This window comes from Perognathus longimembris, chromosome 3 (genome assembly GCF_023159225.1).
Source record: "Perognathus longimembris pacificus isolate PPM17 chromosome 3, ASM2315922v1, whole genome shotgun sequence".
Taxonomy (NCBI): Eukaryota; Metazoa; Chordata; class Mammalia; order Rodentia; family Heteromyidae; genus Perognathus; species Perognathus longimembris.
The window spans coordinates 109,559,904-109,582,100 of NC_063163.1; the positions used below are offsets into that span (position 1 = coordinate 109,559,904).

General features: G+C 36.6%; 1 protein-coding gene across 1 annotated transcript; it reads right to left on the reverse strand.

The window, feature by feature from the left end:
• Positions 1 to 146: 146 nt before the first annotated feature.
• LOC125349534 (caspase-4-like) lies at positions 147 to 21,630 on the reverse strand. The gene is made up of 9 exons (XM_048343755.1): positions 21,564 to 21,630; positions 13,388 to 13,639; positions 11,403 to 11,512; positions 9,743 to 9,916; positions 8,391 to 8,625; positions 4,817 to 4,957; positions 3,250 to 3,359; positions 2,149 to 2,252; positions 147 to 344 (listed from the first exon to the last, which is right to left on the reverse strand). Exons 1-8 carry the CDS (start codon positions 21,568 to 21,570, stop codon positions 2,154 to 2,156), a joined length of 1,128 nt encoding a protein of 375 aa, XP_048199712.1. The 5' UTR covers positions 21,571 to 21,630; the 3' UTR covers positions 147 to 344; positions 2,149 to 2,153.
• Between the last annotated feature and the right edge of the window lie 567 nt (positions 21,631 to 22,197).

Consider the following 22,197-nt stretch of genomic DNA (forward strand, 5'->3'; position numbering starts at 1 on the left):
TGCCACTTCACGACCACTCTGTTATAGGAGCTATAAAATAGGAAATCCATTGAGTTTATCTTATTTCATTTCACTTTACTCATTCACCATGTAATCTTCAGTTCTATTCACTATTAAAGAACCCCAAGATACTCAGTTCATTTTTTCTTTTTTATTTACAACAGGAAGGAATAAGTACTAGACTGGGGTGCAAATCAGTTGGTAGAAGCTTGAGTAGCAAGAACAAGACTCTGAGTTTAAGCCATAATTTTTGGGCAAGGGAATAACTGCAAGTTTCTGAATGTTAAATACTTGTGCTGTATTGGCAAAGGCAATTCTTTATGGAAGACTGTGATGCCGAGGTTCTGCAGAAGAAAGAAAAAATAGCAAGTGAAGCTGGTCTCCCACAAAGACTTCACCCCACCACCAACTGCTCTCATCATATTTCTTCAGTTCTCTCCCTTGTCCTTACCACCCTCTTGATTCCTACTTGTGTGTAGATCATGAAGGAAATGGTACAACTACAGTGGCTCTTTGTGAATATTGAGTTATATAATTTCCCTTTCCAGAAAATTTAAAAGTTGTCTTTTCCCTATGGATAACAATTTTAAAACATTTGCCATTTGATCACCAGTTCTCTGATTCTCTTTCTGACATTTCCCCCAGGGTCATTCTCCTCTAGTCACAGGGTACTTGACCAATTCTTAAACATATTGAGCACATTTATGCTACAAAATATTTGCCTCTACTGCATCCTCAGATGGGACACTTTCCTTCATGAGAACCATGAAGTTTCTCTCATGATTTCATCATTTCAAAGAAGTCTTTCTCAAGTAATATTTCTGCAGAAGTACGATACACACCATGTCATGTTCCCTCTTTTCTTCTTTAGTTTTGTACTAATTCTTATCACTCTGGGACCTATAAATTTCCATATCAATGTGTTGGGATAGGTCTTTCTCCTTGATGGAAGGGGCTTGATGCCCCTCCCCCAGCCCCGGGGAATGCGGCCTGGCTTCCCTCTCTGGATCAGAATCCAGAGAAACCGGTTGGGCAAACAGCCCCCAACCCATCCTAGACAGCCTGCGCCTACAAGCTCCGCCCTGGCTCGGCACGCTCGAGTAACGTTAGCTCTTGGGGGTCAGGTGATATCTTTCAGCCTATCGACATCCTGGCCAAACCCCTCCCCTCGGAATCATCTCCCATTGTCCTTGTCTCAATAAAGTTAGTTCGCTCTAAGAAGCTAACCCCGAGGCATGTGTACGTCAGACTTTCGTCCGTCATGGTAAGGAGATGGGCATACATTCTCGGTCAGGCCTCGTGCACGACAAGTCGGAGCTGACTCCCCCGCTTCACCCTAGCTTATCTGCGGGTCAGGTCGGATGACTAGGGGAGAGGGCGTGAAAGGGAGGGTGGAAAGAAAGAAATAAGTACCCGAGGCCAACGAGCCCAACATCAATGTTCAGATCTGTCTCTGCACATTAGAATATAAACTGTTCACTGATATCATCTTAGCATCTAGAATAGAACCTAGCATATAGTTATTGTTTATAGATGCCAGGTCAAATAAAATAAGAAAACCCTCAATGTTCCAATTGATTTTTTGTTTGATAAGTTAGGCACTGAGCTGGTTCTGCTGATATGTCAGTAGCATTTTACAATTGGAGACTCAGAACACAAGGCTGAGAAATAACTTTAGTATATATTTACAATGTTGAGATAAACTTTGGAATAAAATACAACTGACACTATGTTTCTGAAAATGAGCTTAATACCACAAAATAGTATGAGATAAAAATTTTATGAATAAATACATTAATCATTGTGTCTAAATTTAATCTACCCATTCTACAGTATTTTAATCAAAAATGTTTAAGGTTTAACAAGGAGCTTCAGTAAGTTTCTGAGTAGTAATGGAAACTCTGAATGGTCTGCCATCGAGATTCTAAGAACAGTGTTCGATCAATAAGCCAAACAACACAGATGCATATAACTGGAGAGTCAGAAATGAGCGTTAAGAAATGATAAATATATGAAAACTATCAAACAATCACCAAACTATATCCCAAAGAGCATTAATTTGACCACCCAAATCATCAGTTCCTTGGTTCACCAATAATATTTTGCTCCCATTTATTTCAGCTTCCACTAACTACTCTTGGTACTTACTAATTTCAGTTGCCAGGAAATAGATAGAAATCTCTTGTTAGGGTTATTCGTTCAATAGATGGCAACTGGGTTACAGTAGTTGGGTCTTCAAATGATCGTTGGACCTAGAACCAAACACAGGCTGTAGATAAGATAAGCTTTATAAACTTTCAGAAACTTTTTGCACTATATGCCAGATAATTCTGGGAGTAAAGGGTACTCTGTGGTTGCTGGAACTAAGACTTTGGATATTCCAGTTCCCTCATATCTATACTCAATGTCTTAGCTTTCGTGCCCTGTGTAACTCTGTATACTTTAAGATTAATCATCCCTAATCTAGACCATACAGTCTCCATTTTCTCTCTGTTTTGTATAATTGATCATCCACGGGAGCTGGCCACAGTTCAGACTTTTCACTTGAGAGCTAGAGATTGAATACAGCCTAGGAAAAAAGTTCTCAAGACTCCATCTCAAACAAAACTAGTACAATGGAACATATCTGTCATCTTACATACATGGGGAGCTCAAATAGGATTACAGACCAAGCTAGCTCAGGCATAAGGTGAGATTGTATCTCAAAAATAACCAAGACAAAAATGGCAAGTAATGTAAAACCATTTGGTGTAAACCAACTGAACAACTCATGGGGGGAGAGGGAAAAGGGGAGGAGGCAGGGAGGAGGGAGGGAGGAAGTAACAAATAGTACAAGAAATGTACCCATGGCCTTACATTTGAAACTGTAGCCCCTCTGTACATCACTTTGACAATAAATAAGTAATTATTATTTAAAAAATAAATGTCCTTATTTAAAAAAATGGCAAGTAAGATATGTGTTTAGCAAGTATGAGCCCCTGTATTCATCCCCCAGGGCCATCAAAGAGGGGGTAAGAATGGTATTTGGTGGATTTCCTGTATTTAGCCCTCTCCTGTTCTGCTTTGAGCTTCCTTGGTGGTATTTTGATCTGTTTTTTAAAACCAGATCTTGAACTCCTGAATGAAAGTAACTAGGTACAATTCCACTTTTTCTTTTTGCCAAAGTTTGTCCCATTTCATTTGAAAGATGAACAATGATAAATGCTTTCGGAAGAACTAAATGAATAACTCGAAAATTAAAGAAGTTACCTTTCGAAATATTTGCACTAGGTGACAGGAGCAGGAGTATTTTTTGAAGCATTTGATAAGTTCAGTGATGAACGGGGAGCCATTCATGGGGTCTCTATAGGACATGTTATCTATGAAAGAAAAAGAGTTTCATGCTTTGATCCATTATCTTTCACTAATTATTTTACTAAATTTTTATTTATTTTTTAAAAATAAACACAGCAAAGAAAAACCTTTATATATTTAGAAGAAGCATATAACCCTACATTATATTATTTTCTACATCTGCAGCAAAAAAAAAAAAAAACTAGCAGATAATGCACTACAGAGTAAACTTGACAGAGTTGCAAGTGCTGGCATGATGATAGCACTGTGATTCTTGAAGCCACATACTATGTGACTTCTCTTCTCTTCTATAGCGCTGAAGATGGGAAAGAACTTCTCCACGTTGACATAATAGGTCCATGGTGAAACATGACCACCTGGCTCCAACATTGTTCTCAGACTAAACTGTTCTCTGTCTTACAATAAACAAAACTGGCAAGCAGAGAAAATTTATTTATAGAAGATTAATAACTCACAGAGATCTCATGTAGAATGTGTTATCAGCAGATAGTATATCTTAGGCATAAGATGTACTGAGAGGGTAAATTTTATGTAGAGAAAGAGAAAGTTTGTGGCATAAATTCTGCTATTGTTTTTCTAATAATTATCTCCAAACACATTTAGTTAATACATTAAATTTGTAGAAAATTTTATGTTCATTTTACTCATTTAAAATAATTTAGCAATAAGACTGAGCAATTTGAAAATTAGAAAAATAAAAGTAACATGACTTAATTATTTGATGACATACATGTAAAATATTAATATGTAAGTATTATTGGAGTTAAAAAGCCTTGCCATGGGGGCCGGGAATGTGGCTTAGTGGTAGAGTACTTGCCTAGCATGCTTGAAACCCTGGGTTCTATTCCTCAGCACCACATAAACAGAAGTAGTGCTATAGCTCAAGTGGTAGAATGCTAGCCTTGAGCAAAATAAAAGAAAAAAAAAGAAGCTCAGGGACAGTGTCCAGGCCCTGAGTTCGAGCCCCAGGACTTGCAAAAAAAAAAATCACAAAGAAAAAAAAAAGCCTTGACATGTCTTATTCTTATTCTTATTTCTTATTCTTATTTCTTATTCTTATAAAAGAATGCACATTCCTACAGAACCATGGAATGTACAACTGTATGTAGAATAAGAAAGGAAGTATGGAAACAAGGCAGTTAAGTCTGCATTACATTAAATCTCTACTCAAATACCTTAAACAAATTCAATAGTAAACAGATTCAGTTGTTTGTGTTTCGTGTTTAAAATGAGAGATTCCTTCTATTCAGTTGCTTTAATAATTTCTTATGGTTATGAATATAAACTGCAGCACTTGTGTTCAAAGCACCTTTTTTTTTAAAGTGGGCATGTCTATCCTCAAATCATAACATCATTAATTTGAAACACATTGACAGCAATAAAAATTTGTCTCAGACCACTGTTGAACAGGTTTCATTCCTTAGTCTTTGAAAGGTAACCTTAGTATAGAAGTGATACATACTTGGGGTTGAAGAGAAAAACACAATGAAGTCCTTCTCCTTGTGTTTCAGGAAAACAGCATCTTCCTCCATCTTCTGTGACACAGAAGAGCAGTCTTCCAGGGCTGCTGGTGAATCTCTGACCCACACTCCTCCACGGTGTCCTAGAGACAGCCACAGTCTACATGGTTTCTCCTTCCATATGGACATCAAAATTGCTCATCTAATTCTTTTTAATGTTCATTTTAATTAATAACACACTCACACTCCACTTTGCATTTCTTTTCTTATGTCATTGAGTATTGAACCAATTAATAGATTGAATCATGTTCAAATAATGACAGTAGCACAAATTCAGAAGAACCACCTATTTACCTAGAATAGGAAAATAATTATTTCATGACACACATTTTCCACATATAGTGAGTTTATAACGTAGGTCTGCCTTAGTTTTATGAGGAATCTCCATACTAACTTCCATAGCAGCTACACTAAATGACATTCACACCAGTGATATGTGGGTTCCTGTCCATCAGTGTTGGGGATTCATCTTGGCCTTAAGGGGGGAAGGGGGAGAAGAGCGCTCCCGAGACGCCGCCCTTCCCCCAGCCCTGGGGCAGTGTGGCAGTGAGCCACACCTATCTCCTTCTGGGTCCGGAACCAGAAGGGGTAGCTTTGAGACCATCCCCCACCTTGCGCCAGCGAGCACACAGGGCGGTACTATGGGAAGTGACGTTAGCCCATGAGGGAGGTCCTTGGGAACTGCTCTTGGATGGACAAGCTCACCAGCCTATCGCAGCTCATGCTCAATCCTCGTCATCACTACTATATTACTGTGAGCCCCTCCCGAATAAACCGATTGCTCTCCGAAGTGTCTCCGAGATCCGTCTGCACCTGGCTTCCTTGGTGGGTAAGGAGGGAGGAAAAGGGGATCTCGTTCGGCCACGTGCACCTTAGGGTAGCCCATGTCCCTCACTCCACCTTGGCCACCTGCTGGTCAGGTGCCCAAGGGAGAGGGTGGAAAGGGGAGCACTGATAAGGGAGTAAGCTTAGCATCCACGCACCAGGGGAGGTAAATCTAGCCTGGCACATCAGCACCAGCATTTGTTGTTTATTTTCTTGATAATTTGGGTGAAATGGAATTGTAACATAGTATTGATTTGCATTTCCATTTTTAACTAGGCATATTGAAATTTTTCTTCGAATATATACATAAACACATGTGCACGCCCACGCCCACACACATAATAGCCATTTCTATTTCTCCTCCTGAGAGTTGTCTCTTCAGTTCATTTACCGTATTTCTTATTGAGATGTTTGTTGCTTTGCTGTTAAATTTGTTGATCTCTTTGTATACTCTGGGTATAACTACTTAACTCCTTACGTGGGAACACACAAAGCATCCAGGTTTTTGCTAAATTGTTCAATTTAATGAAGACTATGTGAATCATCCAGTAGGCATGAAACAGTTGGTCATCAGAGGTAAAAAAAAAAAAGTGAGAATTCAAATACAATTCCCCATATTCCATAAACTCCCTACTTGTTCTACCATTAGTAATGCATGAGAGATAATAATGTACCACTATTATTCAGTGACCTCGGCTTCTCTTTAATTTTTGTTACAATTGTTAACACATTAATTGTATGTATTAAGATGATTTAATGTGGAGTTTCCATACACAAATATATTATGCCTTGGTCATGTGTATTTTTCTCTTTATCTCCTCTTTCTCTCTCTCTAATTCTATCCATTTCCCTAGGGAACATTTCATTCACTGATATTCACCCTTTACTTTTACAGGTATATTTGTTAATTTGTTTGTTTCCTCACATGAGAGAAAATGTGCTATTTTCTGTGCTTTGGTTACTATGTTGAACACAATCATATACACGTTCATCAGCCTTCTTGTAAATGACAGGGTTTTACTCTTGTTGGCTAGATACTTCTCCAATATTTATAAATACCACATTTTCTTTACCCAATCATCAATTGATAGGCCTGTTGTCTGATTTTATATGTCAGCTATTGTGAATAATGCTTCAATAGAGACAGGTATACAAACATTTCTATTTCACATTGACTGATTACTTGGGTATATACTTACAAGTAGTTTTACAATATCATACAGGCAGTTCTAATTTAAGTTTTGTAAAGAACCTCCATATAAATTTGCATATTGGCCATACTAATTTGCCTTACTGCTATCAAATTTCATTTTGTATACACAACCTTGCCATTGTTCATTATTTTTTTATTTTTAAATAATGGCCATGTGACTCAGATGTGATGAAATCTCAATGCAAGTTTGATTTATATTTCCCTTAGGGCTAATATATCCAATATACTTTTATGTATTTCTTGGCCATTTGCATTTCTTTTAACGTGAAGTTCAAGTTGCAGACAATTTATTAATGGATAAAGTCTTGTTTTATTGATTGTTCTGTTGTTGTTTAAGTTTTTGAGTATTTTTAAAAATTTGATTATCAGCCCTACTGTCCGCCAGCAAATGTTTTCCCCATTCTGTAGGCTGAGTGCTCTTTCTGTGATCATTCCCTTGGTGGTGCAGTGGTTTTAGATTTGATGGAATCCCATTTGTCAATCCATGCTTTATTTCTTTGATCTATTGGATTTCTGTTCAGGAAATTGTTGCCTCTTAATCATAAAGTGATCTCCCAATATTGTCTTCTAGTAGTTACAATTTCTAGGTCTTACTTATGGTCTTTGATATCTCTTGATTAATTTTTGTGCATGGTAGTGTTGGGGTTCTATCTTCTACATGTAGATAACTGGTTTGAAGAGCCTCGTTTATTGAATAGGATTGTGATACTATTAGTATGGCTCTTTTGCTTAAGGCTACTTTGGCTAATTGAGGTTTTACTGTTTTTGTATCCATATGGATTTTATAAATGTTTTTTGGAAAGATGGGGATTACATGGAATCTACAGATCATTTTTGTTACTAAGGTGATAAAAAATACAAATTTTCCCAGTCCATTAACACCAAATTTCTTTGTACATTCTAGTGTCCTCTTCAGTTTCCTTCTTCAGAGATTTATAATGCTTACATTAGTGATCTTTCACCTTCTTAGGTATAGTTGTAGGCATTTTATTTCATTTAGCGGCTAATGAGACTGGGGTGGATTTTCTAATTTCTTCCTCAGTATGGTCAGTATGGGATAAACTACTTGAAAGACAAATGCTCACTTAAATTGATCCATGTCCCCATTCCTTAGATCTCTTTTAAAAGACTGAAAATTTCAGCTGTGAATTTATCCAATTCTGAGCCTTTTGGGAGGTTGGGTAACAATTTATTACTGCATCAACCTCACTACTAACTTCTTGATAAGCATTTGGTAGGTTGTATGCAAGAGAAATTGTCCTTTCATCTAAATTTTCCAAATCATTGGTATACAATTTTTCAAAATATACCCTTAATGTACTCTTGGATTTCACTTGCACCTATTGTAATGTGGTCTTTTCATTAAATTTAGGGTATTTGAATTAGATATGGGGTAAGGTGGGTACACCTAGAGAATAGGTGTCATGATCTTCTGTAACCACATTCAGAACCATTATATTTCTCATCTTGGAACTTACCACCTCTGCAGGCCTGCACGATGATCACCTTGGGTTTGTCTCTTAGACCACGGCAGTTGCAGTTGTTGAAGATCTGATAGATGGTGTCATAAGATAACACATCTGGGATTTCATCACTATGCGTAATTCCACAGATTCCATTTGGAGTGCCATGAGACATAAGCACCAAGAAAGTGCTGTCTGAGGAGCTGTGCTCTGGGCGGTCAGCAAAAGTTCTCAATACTGACTCCATTTCCTGGAAAAGGACAATGTCCACTGCAGTAGAACAAGTACTAAAATTTATCTGGCATTCTAAATCTACTATTGACAGCATGAAACATACATAAGGTTCTTGTCAGAGTGGTTAATCAATAATAATAATTGCCTTATTTATCTTTCTTGATTTGTTTCTTCCAAATTTGTGCTCCTGCTGACATATGTTATACTGTCTTCTTGATATATTATACATCTATTTATGTCATTTATACTACTTTTTCCTTTGCACTTCTACATTTTCTCACCAAATGAGAGCCATGTGTGATAAAAGCACCACAAAACTTTCTCTCTAGGTCCTGTCCCATATGCTGTAAGGAAAAACAAACCTTAGGACTGACTATACTCCACTTTTATTACTCCCTTCTTCAGAATATCACCTTGCCGGTATTCCCTTTGCTTTCCCATGCATTGACCTTTTCACTTAAAGCTCCCTTTGTCTGGAAGACATTTCCCACTCATTTTTCCAAAAGCATGTCATTCTTTGTGAACCTATCTCACTTTTATGCTATCTCTTCACAGAAGCTTTTCTGAACCTCATCAAACATTACTCTCGAGTCCTTCAATGGTATTTTTACTCTTTTATGTCAAATGTTCTATATTTTGTTTTCATTTATACAAATGCATATAGAAAACAAATATTTCAAACCACACACACACACACACACACACACACACACACACACACACACAGAGAGTCTCTCTTCACTCTATTTTAGGCCAATGGAAGATGGACATTAACTGCCTCATTTGCAAAACAATTCCCAGTTCTACGAAGAGCTCTCACACCAAATTAGAGCTAATTTTTTTCTACAAATTTCCTGGGATAAATCATAATTATTCCACTTTAGAACTAAGAATTGTGTGGATGCACATTCCATTTCTCCATTTACATGGTAGAAAAATCTTGGTAGCAGCAAAATATATACATGTCTAAAACTTAGTCAGAGATACATATATATATATAATTTCATAATTTGTATATTACACAGACATATACACACACAAATAAAAAATGTAGCCTGTGCTATGTTAAGAGTTTTGTCTAACAGCAAGGAAATGTATGATTAATACAATTACAATGAGTGAGGAGCTCTTACCTTGGCTGACAGGTTCTCTTCTACAGACACAGTGTAGCTCAGGTCTTCTAGCAGCCCCTGCATTCCTCTGATGTCACAGTCAGCACCATACCTCAGAGAAAGGTGGTCATACTTTGTATTACATATAATGAGAGCCAGACGTGTGCGATCAGTTTTTTCCTTGATTGGATAGATCTACAAAAAAAAATGAGGATTCAGTAAAGTTAATTTACTAGTGTTCTCTGCAGCTCCCATATTCCCACACCAGCTTTGGATCACAAGTAGTATGTTACTGTATTAATTCAATCATAAGTGCCACAAAAATAATTAGCCAACAAGAAAGCATCATACACCCATCAGTGTTGCTTAACTAGGTCTCATGTACCTTCCTCTTCCCAGAACATTATCAAAGACACTGCTTTCCTTTCTTTCTAATGTCCAGAGCTAGGAACAGAACATGTCTGGAATGGTTATTCAAGAATCCTAAAGAAACTAGAATACTTTTTACCTTCTTGGTTTTTTTAAATTAATTAATTTATTTATTGTCAAAGTGGTGTACAGAGGAGTTACAGTTTTATATGTAAGATCATGAGTGCATTTCTTATCAAACTTGTTACCTCCTCCCTCATTTTTCTCTCACATTCCTCCCTCCCCAATTTCCGCCCCCCGCCCTGAGTTGTACAGTTGGTTTATAGTATATTGTCTTCTAAGTATTGCTGTTGCATTGGTTTGCCTTTTACCCCTCATCTCTCCATTTTTTTTTTTTTTTTTTTTTTTTTGCCAGTCCTAAGCCGTGAACTCAGGGCCTGAGCACTGTCCCTGGCTTCCTTTTGCTCAAGGCTAGCACTCTGCCACTTGAGCCACAGCGCCACTTCTGGCCATTTTCTGTATATGTGGTGCTGAGGAATCGAACCCAGGGCCTCATGTATATGAGGCAAGCACTCTTGCCACTAGGCCATATTCCCAGCCCCTCATCTCTCAATTTTGATGTTCCCCTTACCTAGTTATGATAAACATTTATACTATACCTAGGGTACCAAAATCAGTTACAGTGACATCAGGGGTAAAACAAGAGGGAAGAAAGACAAAAGAAAAAGGCATAATATCACATGGCATGTTGAACATAAGAACAACAATGATAAACCACTTATTTCCATAAATTGGAGTTCATTTCACTTAGCGAAATCATATGTGTTCATATGTACATAGCTATTAAGCTAATTATTTTTTTATTAGAATTCAAGCTGCAGATCAAATTTACTGTTAGTGAGAGTCCTTTGTCACTGGCTCCAATAAGAATGAATGAAATAGATCCTTTGTGTTTGGTGATATTACTTTGGCACAGTTTTTAACCAATGCATAATGTTTTTCCAACATTAATGATACTGTTGAAAAATCTTTCATGTCTAGTCTTTTCAACTCAAGCATTTTGTACCATGATTATAAGTAAATTTGTCACAAATTCCAAACGGAATCAATAAGTGAATATAAGCAATGGATCACTCATCCTTGAGTTGAAGGAGAATTTGAATCTGATCGAAGCCACTTCAGCAATTCCTTGAAAGCCTCAATGAGAAAGCTTGCCACTGTCCCTTTCCCCCAAACTTGGTGATTTAAGAAATTATGTTTTTAGTGAAAGCAGTTGTTTTTCGCCATCACATCCAAGCACCAAGCATAGTACCTCATCAGCCATTTCTGTACTGCGCCTCAGGAACTCCTCACGGGAACAAAGCTTGAGGCTCTCAGTGTATTCTGCTGACTCAGCTGGTCCACTCTCAGTTATAGGATGAGCTGTAGGAAACATAAAAAAAAAAAGATAAATTTTAATTTCTGCTCTTGTAACTCAATTAAGTACCACTGGAAACTAAGAGAAGAAGAATGTCTTCTCAGGAGAAGACATTTTAATAGTAGAGACGATAAATAAAGAGATGGGTAATAGCTGAGGAAAAAAAAGTACTTGATAGAGAAAACAGGAACGCTCAAAAATGCAATAATAGATTTCCATCTTTCTGAGAAATGACCTAGTATTTGGCACCAAACTTGGTTTTTGCATATTCTACAGAAATGTTTTTATTTTTCCATTTGTTTTACTTATGTAGCACTTACTCATCCAAGTAGATTTACACTGTCTCTAAGCAAAAATATATTAAGTTTTCCTCAGAGTGCTACCCATTAGAAATCAATTGATACAAATTTACTGCCTCAAATTTTCTAATATCCACACTTTACAAAAATCACTTTTTAATAATTTAATTTTATTATCAAGGTGATATACAGAGAAGTTACAGTTACACATGTAAGTTACTAAATACATTTCTTATGAAACTTGTTACCCTATCCCTCATTTTGCTCCAACTAATAAGCTTTATTTAATGTATGAAAAAATATTATTGCAACATGTTTTACTACCGGTAATTCAAGGGCACATATAGTTAGCAGCTACTTCATTAGATGGTAGTAACGTGTCATTTACCTGACCCAAATGATTCACATAGGAACACACCACTACACTTACGATCTTGAATTCTATATCATTCAGAAATTATTTATTTCAGAAACAGCCTGACTTCTTAAACTTTCCAGAAGAAATAGGTTTCAGTTACCTATCATCAAGTTTTAAAGTCAAATGCTCAGGAAAAGTATTCTTTAATGATAGTAATACTTTATTCCACATCAAAGATTTTACTCTCTTACTTTTTGGAGAGGTAGAAATATGCTGACATAATTCTAGGTATTAGAGAAAATGTCTGTGTCGATGCAATACTAAAATCAGCATGAAAGAAAATTATTTCATGGCAGAACAAAAAAATACAATGAAGTCCAAGCTCCAACTGAGTTTCTCATAACCAATCAGTGCAATGGAGGGAATTTCAACAAAAATTTTATGCTCTTAGTCTTAAGAAACTCTGCCCTTGAAACTGAGACAAAAGGATAGGGCAACTATAGAACAAGAAAGAGCCAGCTTTCTTGGAAGGTAGAAATTTGAGCGTTTACATCTCTAATAATGAACAGTGCTTGGAATATAAGAGTGTGTGTGTGTGTGTGTGTGTGTGTGTGTGTGCGCACACATGTATGTCAATGCCAGTATGCATGCATTTGTCCAATGGAATGAACAAGAATAGCTTGATTTATATATTCTTCACTCTATAACTTACAGACTTGGATTTTTATAAGCTGCAGACTTGGCTAAAAATCCTTAAGATTTTATGTTTGCCTAAAGAACTGTCCAGGCTTTCCCTCTTCTAAGCTCTCAGCTCACATAGTGCCCCACCACAGTGGGATCCCAGGGATTACTAACGAAGCTACAATGGCAGTTGGTCCAACACACCACCAGACACCTCACACAAAAGTCTAGAGTCTATTCCTTTCTACAAAAAGCCTCTGCTCCCAAGTAGTTTGTAGAGGTCAATGTTCATCATAATCACTGGGGTTGCTGAACTCATTTTGAACCCCCTTTTACTCAAATTTCATATTTCATTTTCTGCATTGCCTAGGACTATTTTAAATGTGTGACTTTTCAGGCCATACCAAGTTTGAAAAATCAATTCATCATCATACTGATTATTTTAATGAAAATGGTACTTCAATAATAGAATGGTCAGGAAATAGAGAAGACACGGAGGGCCTGGAAATGTTGATATCCATTGTAAATTATTCTAGTCTTACCATTGACATTGCTCTTTGGCTTCACATCAAGGACCTTTCCCGTTAGCAGTTGGCGTGCCATTTCAGGGTTCCGCTGCAAAGCATCCACAAAGACCCAGCGTTTATCTCTCCACTCAGCATTGCTAAATTTTTCCTTGTCCTCTTCCTCAAGTTTCACCACATCATTTTGTACCAAATTTTCCAAAAAACCAGTGAGGAGATTTTTGCCTACAATTTCTATCATCTTAAATGGTTTTCTCTTCAGGTCGTTTCCTAAAAGAAACAAGACAAACCAAAAAAACAGGAAAACTTGTTCAACTATATGCACAGCTAACAAATGAATCCTGAATTTTAGACACAGCTTCTATGATGTGAAATGTCCTTGGTGTGCATCTACTTTACTATCTCAGCAACAAAGTACACACATCTGTCATTGTACCTGTACAGCCCTCTCACGTATTTAAATCTATACCAGAATATATTTGGGTTGAAAAAATAATTAATATTAATTAATTTAGTAAAGGCAACATCTCTTGAGTATTTAGTATACCTGTAAATGTATTATCTATACACTATGTTCTTTATAACTATCAATATACCAAACCCTCACAATAGCTAGTAGGATATTTTCCCCACCTTAAATTTTTTTTTTTTTTTTGCCAGTCCAGGGGCTTGGAATCAAGGCCTGAGCACTGTCCCTGGCTTCTTTTTGCTCAAGGCTAGCACTCTGCCACTTGAGCCATAGCGCCACCTGTGGCCGTTTTCTTCATGTATATGAGGCAAGCACTCTTGCCACTAGGCCATATTCCCAGCCCCCCCCCACCTTAAATTTAAAAAATCAAACCACAAAAACAAATATCACTTAAATGACAACTTGTATGATTATGATTGCATAGGTCCTAATTTGCATAAAACCAGATTACACAGATAAGGATTCAAATTCTACTGGTGTATCATATTCTGTTGTTAATCATGCCATTTCATTACTAGCAATAGTGAAAATTTATGGAGCACCTATTGTGCTTTTCATAAATCTCACTGAAATACCATGAAAAAGTTTGTAAAAGTGTAGTTCATTGTACACATGTAATACTATTCAGCCAGCCATTGCAAAATGAAATTCAGTCATTTGGACAAACATGGATGAAAGTGGTGGACATGTTAAGTAAAATCAGTCAGGGTATTAAAAGTCAAACACGACATGATCTCACTTAAATGCATTTAAACAACACAAAGTTAGAAATCATGAGTGAAATGGTGCTTGCCACGGTTTGGTAGTAAAGGAAAGAAGGTTAGGGAGATGTTAGCCATAGGAAACAACATTTCCTTAGAAGAAATATGTTAATAGTGATGAATGGTTAGTTATTCAGTGAGTATAACTTAAGTATTTTCCTCACACACACAAAATCATGGGAAGTAAGTCATATGTTAATTGAATTCATTTAGGCATCACCCAATATATGAATATTTTATTTTTTAATTTAATTTTATTGTCTAGGTGATGGACAGAGGGGTTACAATTACATACTTAAGGTAGTGAGTACATTTCTTCTCATACTTGTTACCCCCTCCCTCATTTTTCTCCCACCTTCCCTTCCTCCCACCCCTTCCAGTTGTACAGTTAATTTCCAACATCTTTTCCTGTGAGTATCGCTGTTGCAAACCAATATATGAATATTTCAAAACACTATATTTTACACAATAAACCTATAGTTTTTATTTTCAACTGAAATAACATCATAACTTTAAAATGAGATTTTACCTAACATCCTCTTTTCATAAACTCAGTGCCCCAATTATAAGCCTTAATTCATAAACAAATGACTTTCAAATTTACAGAGTAAGCCAAGATATAGATCCTAATTCTGAGAACTTTATACTCAATAGTCAATGAGATATCTTTTTAACATTACCCAGAAACTCATTATAGGTAACATTTAAAGCAGAAATTCTCCCTTTAATTCTCCTCTTTCATGCCCTGCTAGCAAATAATTTCTAACCTGTAACCAGCGCTGATGACAGCACACCTCTTTGTCTCATTTCACTATATCTCATTTTCTGTCCAATCCATATTGTATTGACTTTCTCTAATAAATATTTACAGAATCTGACAACATCTTTTGATTCTGTTTATGTCTGTCTGTTCAGGTCAACATACTTCCTTTCTCAATTATTCCTTCAGACTTATAAAATCTTCCCTATCTCCTTATCTATTCTTTATAATGAAGCAGGGTATTCTAGTACCTAGCTTAGATCACAAAATTTTCCAATTAATATCATCTGAGGCCTTGTCATTCTTCCTCGTCTTCCGATAGTGTTAATTCCATGCTTGCTATATTTTATATATACTTTTTTTCCTTTAGTTTCTAGAAAATCCCACTTAGGGCTTAATCTACATTTTAAATTTCTTGCCCAATTCATTCTTTTCCTAGTGTGCCCTCTATTTTTCAAGTCTTAATTAGACAGCATTTTCTTCAAGGAATCCCTATAGAGGCTCCCTGGTTGCATGAGAACAAGTTACCTTGCTCCTGAGGTACCTTGCTGTTCCCTAGTCCAGAATTTTTCTCCACATAATTATAATTCCCAGTCTACATGTCAGTATACCACTATTATTTTCTAAGCTCTGCAAGGTCAAAGCCTTTAGACTAGGTCTACATTACTTGTGGCATTCAAGTGAGCTTCAGTAATTCACTGTTGAATCATGCCTTGATGTAAACACAAATGAATAAAATGTAGACATGATCCAACTATTAATGAAACTCTTAATGATTAATCACAAGTTTAAGTAGGTTTGATTACTAAGAGTACATTGGACGTTTTGAAGTACAGGGACATTGCATTGCATTGCTCTCCCATTCATTGAAAGATAATCAATGAGTATGTTTGTAAATGATTGTCTGATAGTGTTGAGATATCATTTTGTAAATACACTCCCAGGTACCAAGGCTTATAAGTAGGTGTAGAGATGGATGATATGCAAAAAAGCCAATTTTATTGTTAGCAGATACAGAAGAAAAGCCTTTAAAATTGCAGGCAGAAGTTGGCATCCTATAGCAATAAGGGGTTTGAAACAGATCTGAAAGGTTAGTGGAAGCTCTGAGGCTCGTTTTCTGGCTTGTGTTCTAAAGGGAGTAGTATGAGCAGAAGCACAAAATAATGAAACTGTGATGCAGTCAGGAAGCTAGTGGTACTGGGCTTTTGAAAGAGCACTATAATGGAATGGCACAAACTTGAAATGGCAGTGATCAGATGCACATTGCTATTTACTACTTTTGCAGAAAATGAGGATGAAGATCAGTGCTTTGAATGAGGCCAACCTGAGATTACTCTGCCAGATGCACCTTTTGCCCAAGACAAATTTGATAGCTCTTTTCTCAGTATTTTCTTTCAGTTGGTAATTACAAAATACAATTGCATAATTTTATTTTTCACACATACTATTGTTATTACAAAGGTGATGTACGAAGGATTATAGTTATGTAAGTCATGTAATGAGTACACTTTTTGAACAAGTCACTCTTCCAGTTTTCCCCTTCCCTTTCCCACTCACAAGTTGTATAGTTCATTTCCAACATAGTATCTAGTTGAGTACCACTGCTGGATTTGTTCACCCTTTTGTTTTCACCAATTGTGTGCCCCTGTTGCCCTCCCAAAGACAGATAACTGAACAAATAGGACAAAAGAAAAAGAAAAAAAACAGCAAAAAAGAAAAAATCTCTCGTTTCCATTTTGATCAATATTATTTTATATGATTATATGCACATAGGTATCATGCCTTTGTGTTCCTCTCCTAAGAATATTCTCCTTTGACTAATTGAATGTGAATGCCTAGAGACCTGTATAATTTATCATGCCCCAGTGTATGTATGTATATTTTTTTACCATAAAGTGTGCTTACATGTAGATTTATAGCACATTTTAGCTACTACAACTGAAAGAAAACATGGAACCTATTTTTATCTGGATCTGGCTTACTTCATTTAGTATAATTTTTCAAAGTCTTTCCATTTTCTTATGAATGGTATGACATCAATATCAGTTTTTGAAGAATGAGTAGAATTTCATTGTATATATAATACCATGATTTCTTGATCCAGGGCAGTGAGGCTGATTCTATAGTTTGCCTATGGTAAATAAGGCTGGCAAAATGGCTATCTACATGCAGGAAACTAAAGCTGATCCTTATATATCACCTTGTGCTAGAACCAATTCAAAATGAATGAAAGACCTCAATGTAAGCCCAGAAACCATAAAAAATATTACAGAAAGGAGTAGGGGAAACACTAGGTCTCCTTGGCTCAGGTCAGAACTTTCTAAGTAAAGATCCAGAATCTCAAGAAATAAAATAAGGACTGGATAAATGGAATTGCATCAAATTTATAATTTTCTACCATAGCTAACAAGATATATAGAAAGCCCACAGAATGGGAGAAGATTTTTTACCAGCATATCAGACAAGGGCCTCATATCCAAACTATACTTAGAGCTCAAAAAAATTAAAACTCCAAGAAACAAACCCTCGAAGAAACAACCACCCAATTAATGGGCTAATGACCTGTCAGAAGAAGATGTAAGAATGCCAATAAACACATGAAGAAGTGTTCAACATCTCTGGCCATAAAGAAACTGCAAATCAAAACAACATTGAGGGGCTGGGGATATGGCCTAGTGGCAAGAGTGCTTGTCTCATATACATGAGGCCCTGGGTTCAATTCCCCAGCACCACATATATAGAAAATGGCCAGAAGTGGCGCTGTGGCTCAAGTGGTAGGGTGCTAGTCCTGAGCAAAAAGAAGCCAGGGACAGTCCTCAGGCCCTGAGTCCAAGCCCCAGGACTGGCCAAAAAAAAAACAAAAAAACAAAAAAACAAAACAACATTGAGATTCTACCTCACCCTAGTTAGAAAGGCGATTATCAAGAAAACTAACAATAACCAATGGTGGCATGGATGTAGCTAAAAGGTAACTCTAGTAACACTGTTGACAGGAATGTAAATGTGTTCAACCACTCTGGAAAGTAGTATGAAGTTTCTTCAAAAGTCTAAACATTCAGCTTCCCCATGACTCAGCAATCCCACTCCAGCACCAGAAACAGAGCCACACTAAAGCTACCAGCACATCCATTTCCATTGCAGTGTTATTTACAATGGCGTAATTTAAAATAGCTACTTAAGAGAATGGAGAAGTATTAATGCAGAAGGAAGTATATAAAATTGTTGTGGTATATTTGTGAGGTTTTTTTAAGATAATAAATTGAGTTTGCAGTGATATACAAAAGACCCTTAATGTTCTGAAAAATTACTGCATACTATTCCTTGGGAATTTTAATTGCCAATGGGTTGTCTATATTCATATAGCCTCTTGCTTTTCTCTAGGACCTTTCCATCTTTTCACATCTATTATCCAATGGTCCCTTATCCACTCCAATATCTGGTAAGTCATATTCTTTGGCTTAGAAGCAGCCTAGGATATTACTTTAACTTATTGCCTTATATAGACAAATGCCTTAATTCATGAAGAAAACAAGAAAAAAATCTGTCTGTGCATTTTTAGGAGCTTCAGTTAAGTGTTGTGAATTAAGACATAAGTCCTGAAAATGAGACCCGAGGAGGATACTCCCAGGAGGGAAGAGAAAGGCACAGTGCCTATCTGCATCTCATCATACAAATAATATTCATTGAAATGAACTTCAGGAAATGGAAACAATTGGTTCTTTTTCTTTTTTGCTGTTTTTGTTTTGTTTTCTTTATATTCTGTTTCTTCATTTGTATGTCTTTGGGAGTATAAAGGGAGGCACAGAAATGGAGGAACAAAGGGTAAACAAGTGGTACTCACTGGACACTATGTTCAAAATGAACTACACACCCACTGACTTACGTCTGAAACTGTAACCCATCTGTACATCACTTTGACAATAAATAAATAATTTTAAAAAATGAACTACACAACTTGTAGGTGAGGAAGGGAGGGAAAAACTGGGAGAGAGTGAGGGAAGGGGTGACATTTCCTTAAAAGAAATTTACTCTTTGCCTCTCTTGCATAACTGTAACTCCTCTGTACATCACCTTTATAGTAACAATAAATCAAGTTTAAAAATCAATAAAATAAAGAGGAACAAAGACAAATCCTGAAATAATTTTATTATAGAGATAACAGAGTAAAGACACATAATCATAAGAAAGTATTACTAGGGTGAGTACAATAAATACATATTTTATTTGTGAAGATGAAATTAACTGGGCTGGGGATATGGCCTAGTGGCAAGAGTGCTTGCCTTGTATACATGAGGCCCTGGGTTCGATTCCCCAGCACCACATATACAGAAAATGGCCAGAAGTGGCGCTGTGGTTCAAGTGGCAGAGTGCTAGCCTTGAGCAAAAAGAAGCCAGGGACAGTGCTCAGGCCCTGAGTTCAAGGCCCAGGACTGGCCAAAAAAAAAAAAAAAAGATGAAATTAACTAAAAAGAATCCATGGAAAAGTAGATAGATAGATTTTGAAAGGCAGGGAAAGTTCTTGAAGAATTACTTTTATTTAGAGAAAAATGCAATTTAATGCAGAGTATGGATATAGTAATTAATAAATTGGTGATTATATAAAAATACTTTTCTTTACATTAGTATATAGCTGTAAGAGATATTACGGTTAAGGAACCTCAAAAGTTCAGAAAATACAAGTTTAAGTTTGGCTTTAATTTTTTTCTTTTTTAAAATTTAATTTTATTGTAAAGGTGAGTTTAGAGTGGTTATAGTTACCTATGTAAGGAAATGAGTACATTTCTTGTTGAACATTGTTACCCCCGCCCTCATTTTTCCCCACTTTCCTTCCCATCTACACCCCCCAAAGTTGTAAAGTTCATTTCTAACATATTGTCTTGTGAGTATTGCTGTTGCATTTGTCCATTGTTTCACCATTTTGTTGTTTCCCATCCCTTTCCCCAATCTGATAAACAAATACAAGACACAGGATACCAAAATCAAGTTCAGTGACAACAGGGGACAAATCTAAAGGGGAAATATGAAAGAAAAAAGAAATAACTTTACACAGTATATAAAAATAACAACAATAAAGAAAAACCTCTTTCTTTCTATTCTGGGAGTTCATTTCAATTAGCATCATCTTATATGGCCATTGAGCTATTGCTATCCTCTGCTAGGACTATCCTACATATATACTAATTGTTACAAATGAGGGAAAACAGCGAGTCTATGTTTCATTGGATCTGACTTACTTCACTTAATATGATTTTTTAAGATAATAAATACCTATGTAGGTTCCCACGTAAGAAAATCCCATTAATAACTACCTAGAACATGAGAATTAACTAACTGTTTATCTTTCTTAAAGATGTACTTCTAGAATAAATCTATACCAGGCCATCTATACAAGAATGAACTGAAGATATTTAAAAGATTACAAATGTTCACAGTCTAGTTAAGATTGAGCTATGCAGCATCAGGAAGAAGGCTGTTAACAGAACTATCAAGTGATGACAGATGTTTAGTGACATTATAAATCTTGGCTCTAATCCATTCTTTTATTTTCAAATAATGAGAATAAAGCCAAATATGGGAGAGGCTGCTGTGTTTGAATACCAGCTGCCTACATACCAAATTATTTCCTGTCTTACAATATTTTATAGCTTCTGTTTACATGACAAATGACATGAATGTAACATGCAGACAGAGGGATAGTACTTTAAAATCTCTGATAGCAATCCAGTAAATGCGGTACCATGTTTACTCATACCAGAACTATTCGAGAGGGTTGGGAGAATGGAGTTCCTTTAAACAAGATGAGGAGCATGATTTGATATAAGAGAAGAGCAGGACAGAAGCCCAAAAGATCTGAGATCTTCTGGAAGGAATGATTAGGACCAAAATGACTAATTCAGAACAGAGAGGAAGCAAGAGGTTTCAAAGTACATTTAGAAACCTCCTGCGTTGTCTCACAGACATGACCCTGTATTCCCACTTCCTTTGATGGCCTTAAACTCAACAGGAATGAGCTCTTCTCTTGTCCAAATATACCGGCAGAGGGTACTCTCCTCAGCATCTAAATCCACACATGGTGGGGAAGAATTCTTGTACATGACTGGTCTGGTCCGCTGTTCTTGATTCTGACTGCTACAGAGCAATGAATAGAGTGTTTTCTAAAACCCAATTTCAAGTCCAAATTCAGGAAATCTAACCCCAACTTACCAGCCATGGAGGAGCAAGCAGCCTCAGCTCCTTACTGCAGCAGGAGAGAATCTTCTACTGGAAAGTGAAAGCTTCTGAGCCAGAGTTTCCTGAGTTACAAGGGTGGGACTTCTGGTTATATTGTGAAACTGTTGATCAGAACCTCTAGTTTCCTGTGGGGAAAGCCCCTGTACTCATGACATTGACCTCTTAGTTCCCAAATTGAGTCCTCTCCCTTTGGGAAGGTTGTTGGTTTTTGTTTTTAAAGGTAACGATTAAACATTGTCCTGATGGCTGACACCACGGGGCTGTTTTCTGCTTTTCATTTTCTCTGTCCCACTCACCCATACCTCTTTTGTATTTTATTTTTTCTGATCTTTTTGTATTTCTACCTCTGCTCATTAAAAGCATGAATCAAACGAAGTGGAATCTAACTAATTTCATTTTGGTACAAGTAGCTGTTTCCTGTTTAAATGTGTAAACCATCTTCCCCCACTGCCTTTCCACAGGCCTTATCTCTTATTTGAGATAGCCCCAGAGCAACCTTTTTCTCCTTTCCCCTGCATGCTTTTCTTTCATTGCCTAAAGCTGTCCTAACATTTGATTTTTATTGAGGATGATAGTTTACCTCTGCATTTTGAAATTCTTTAAACAA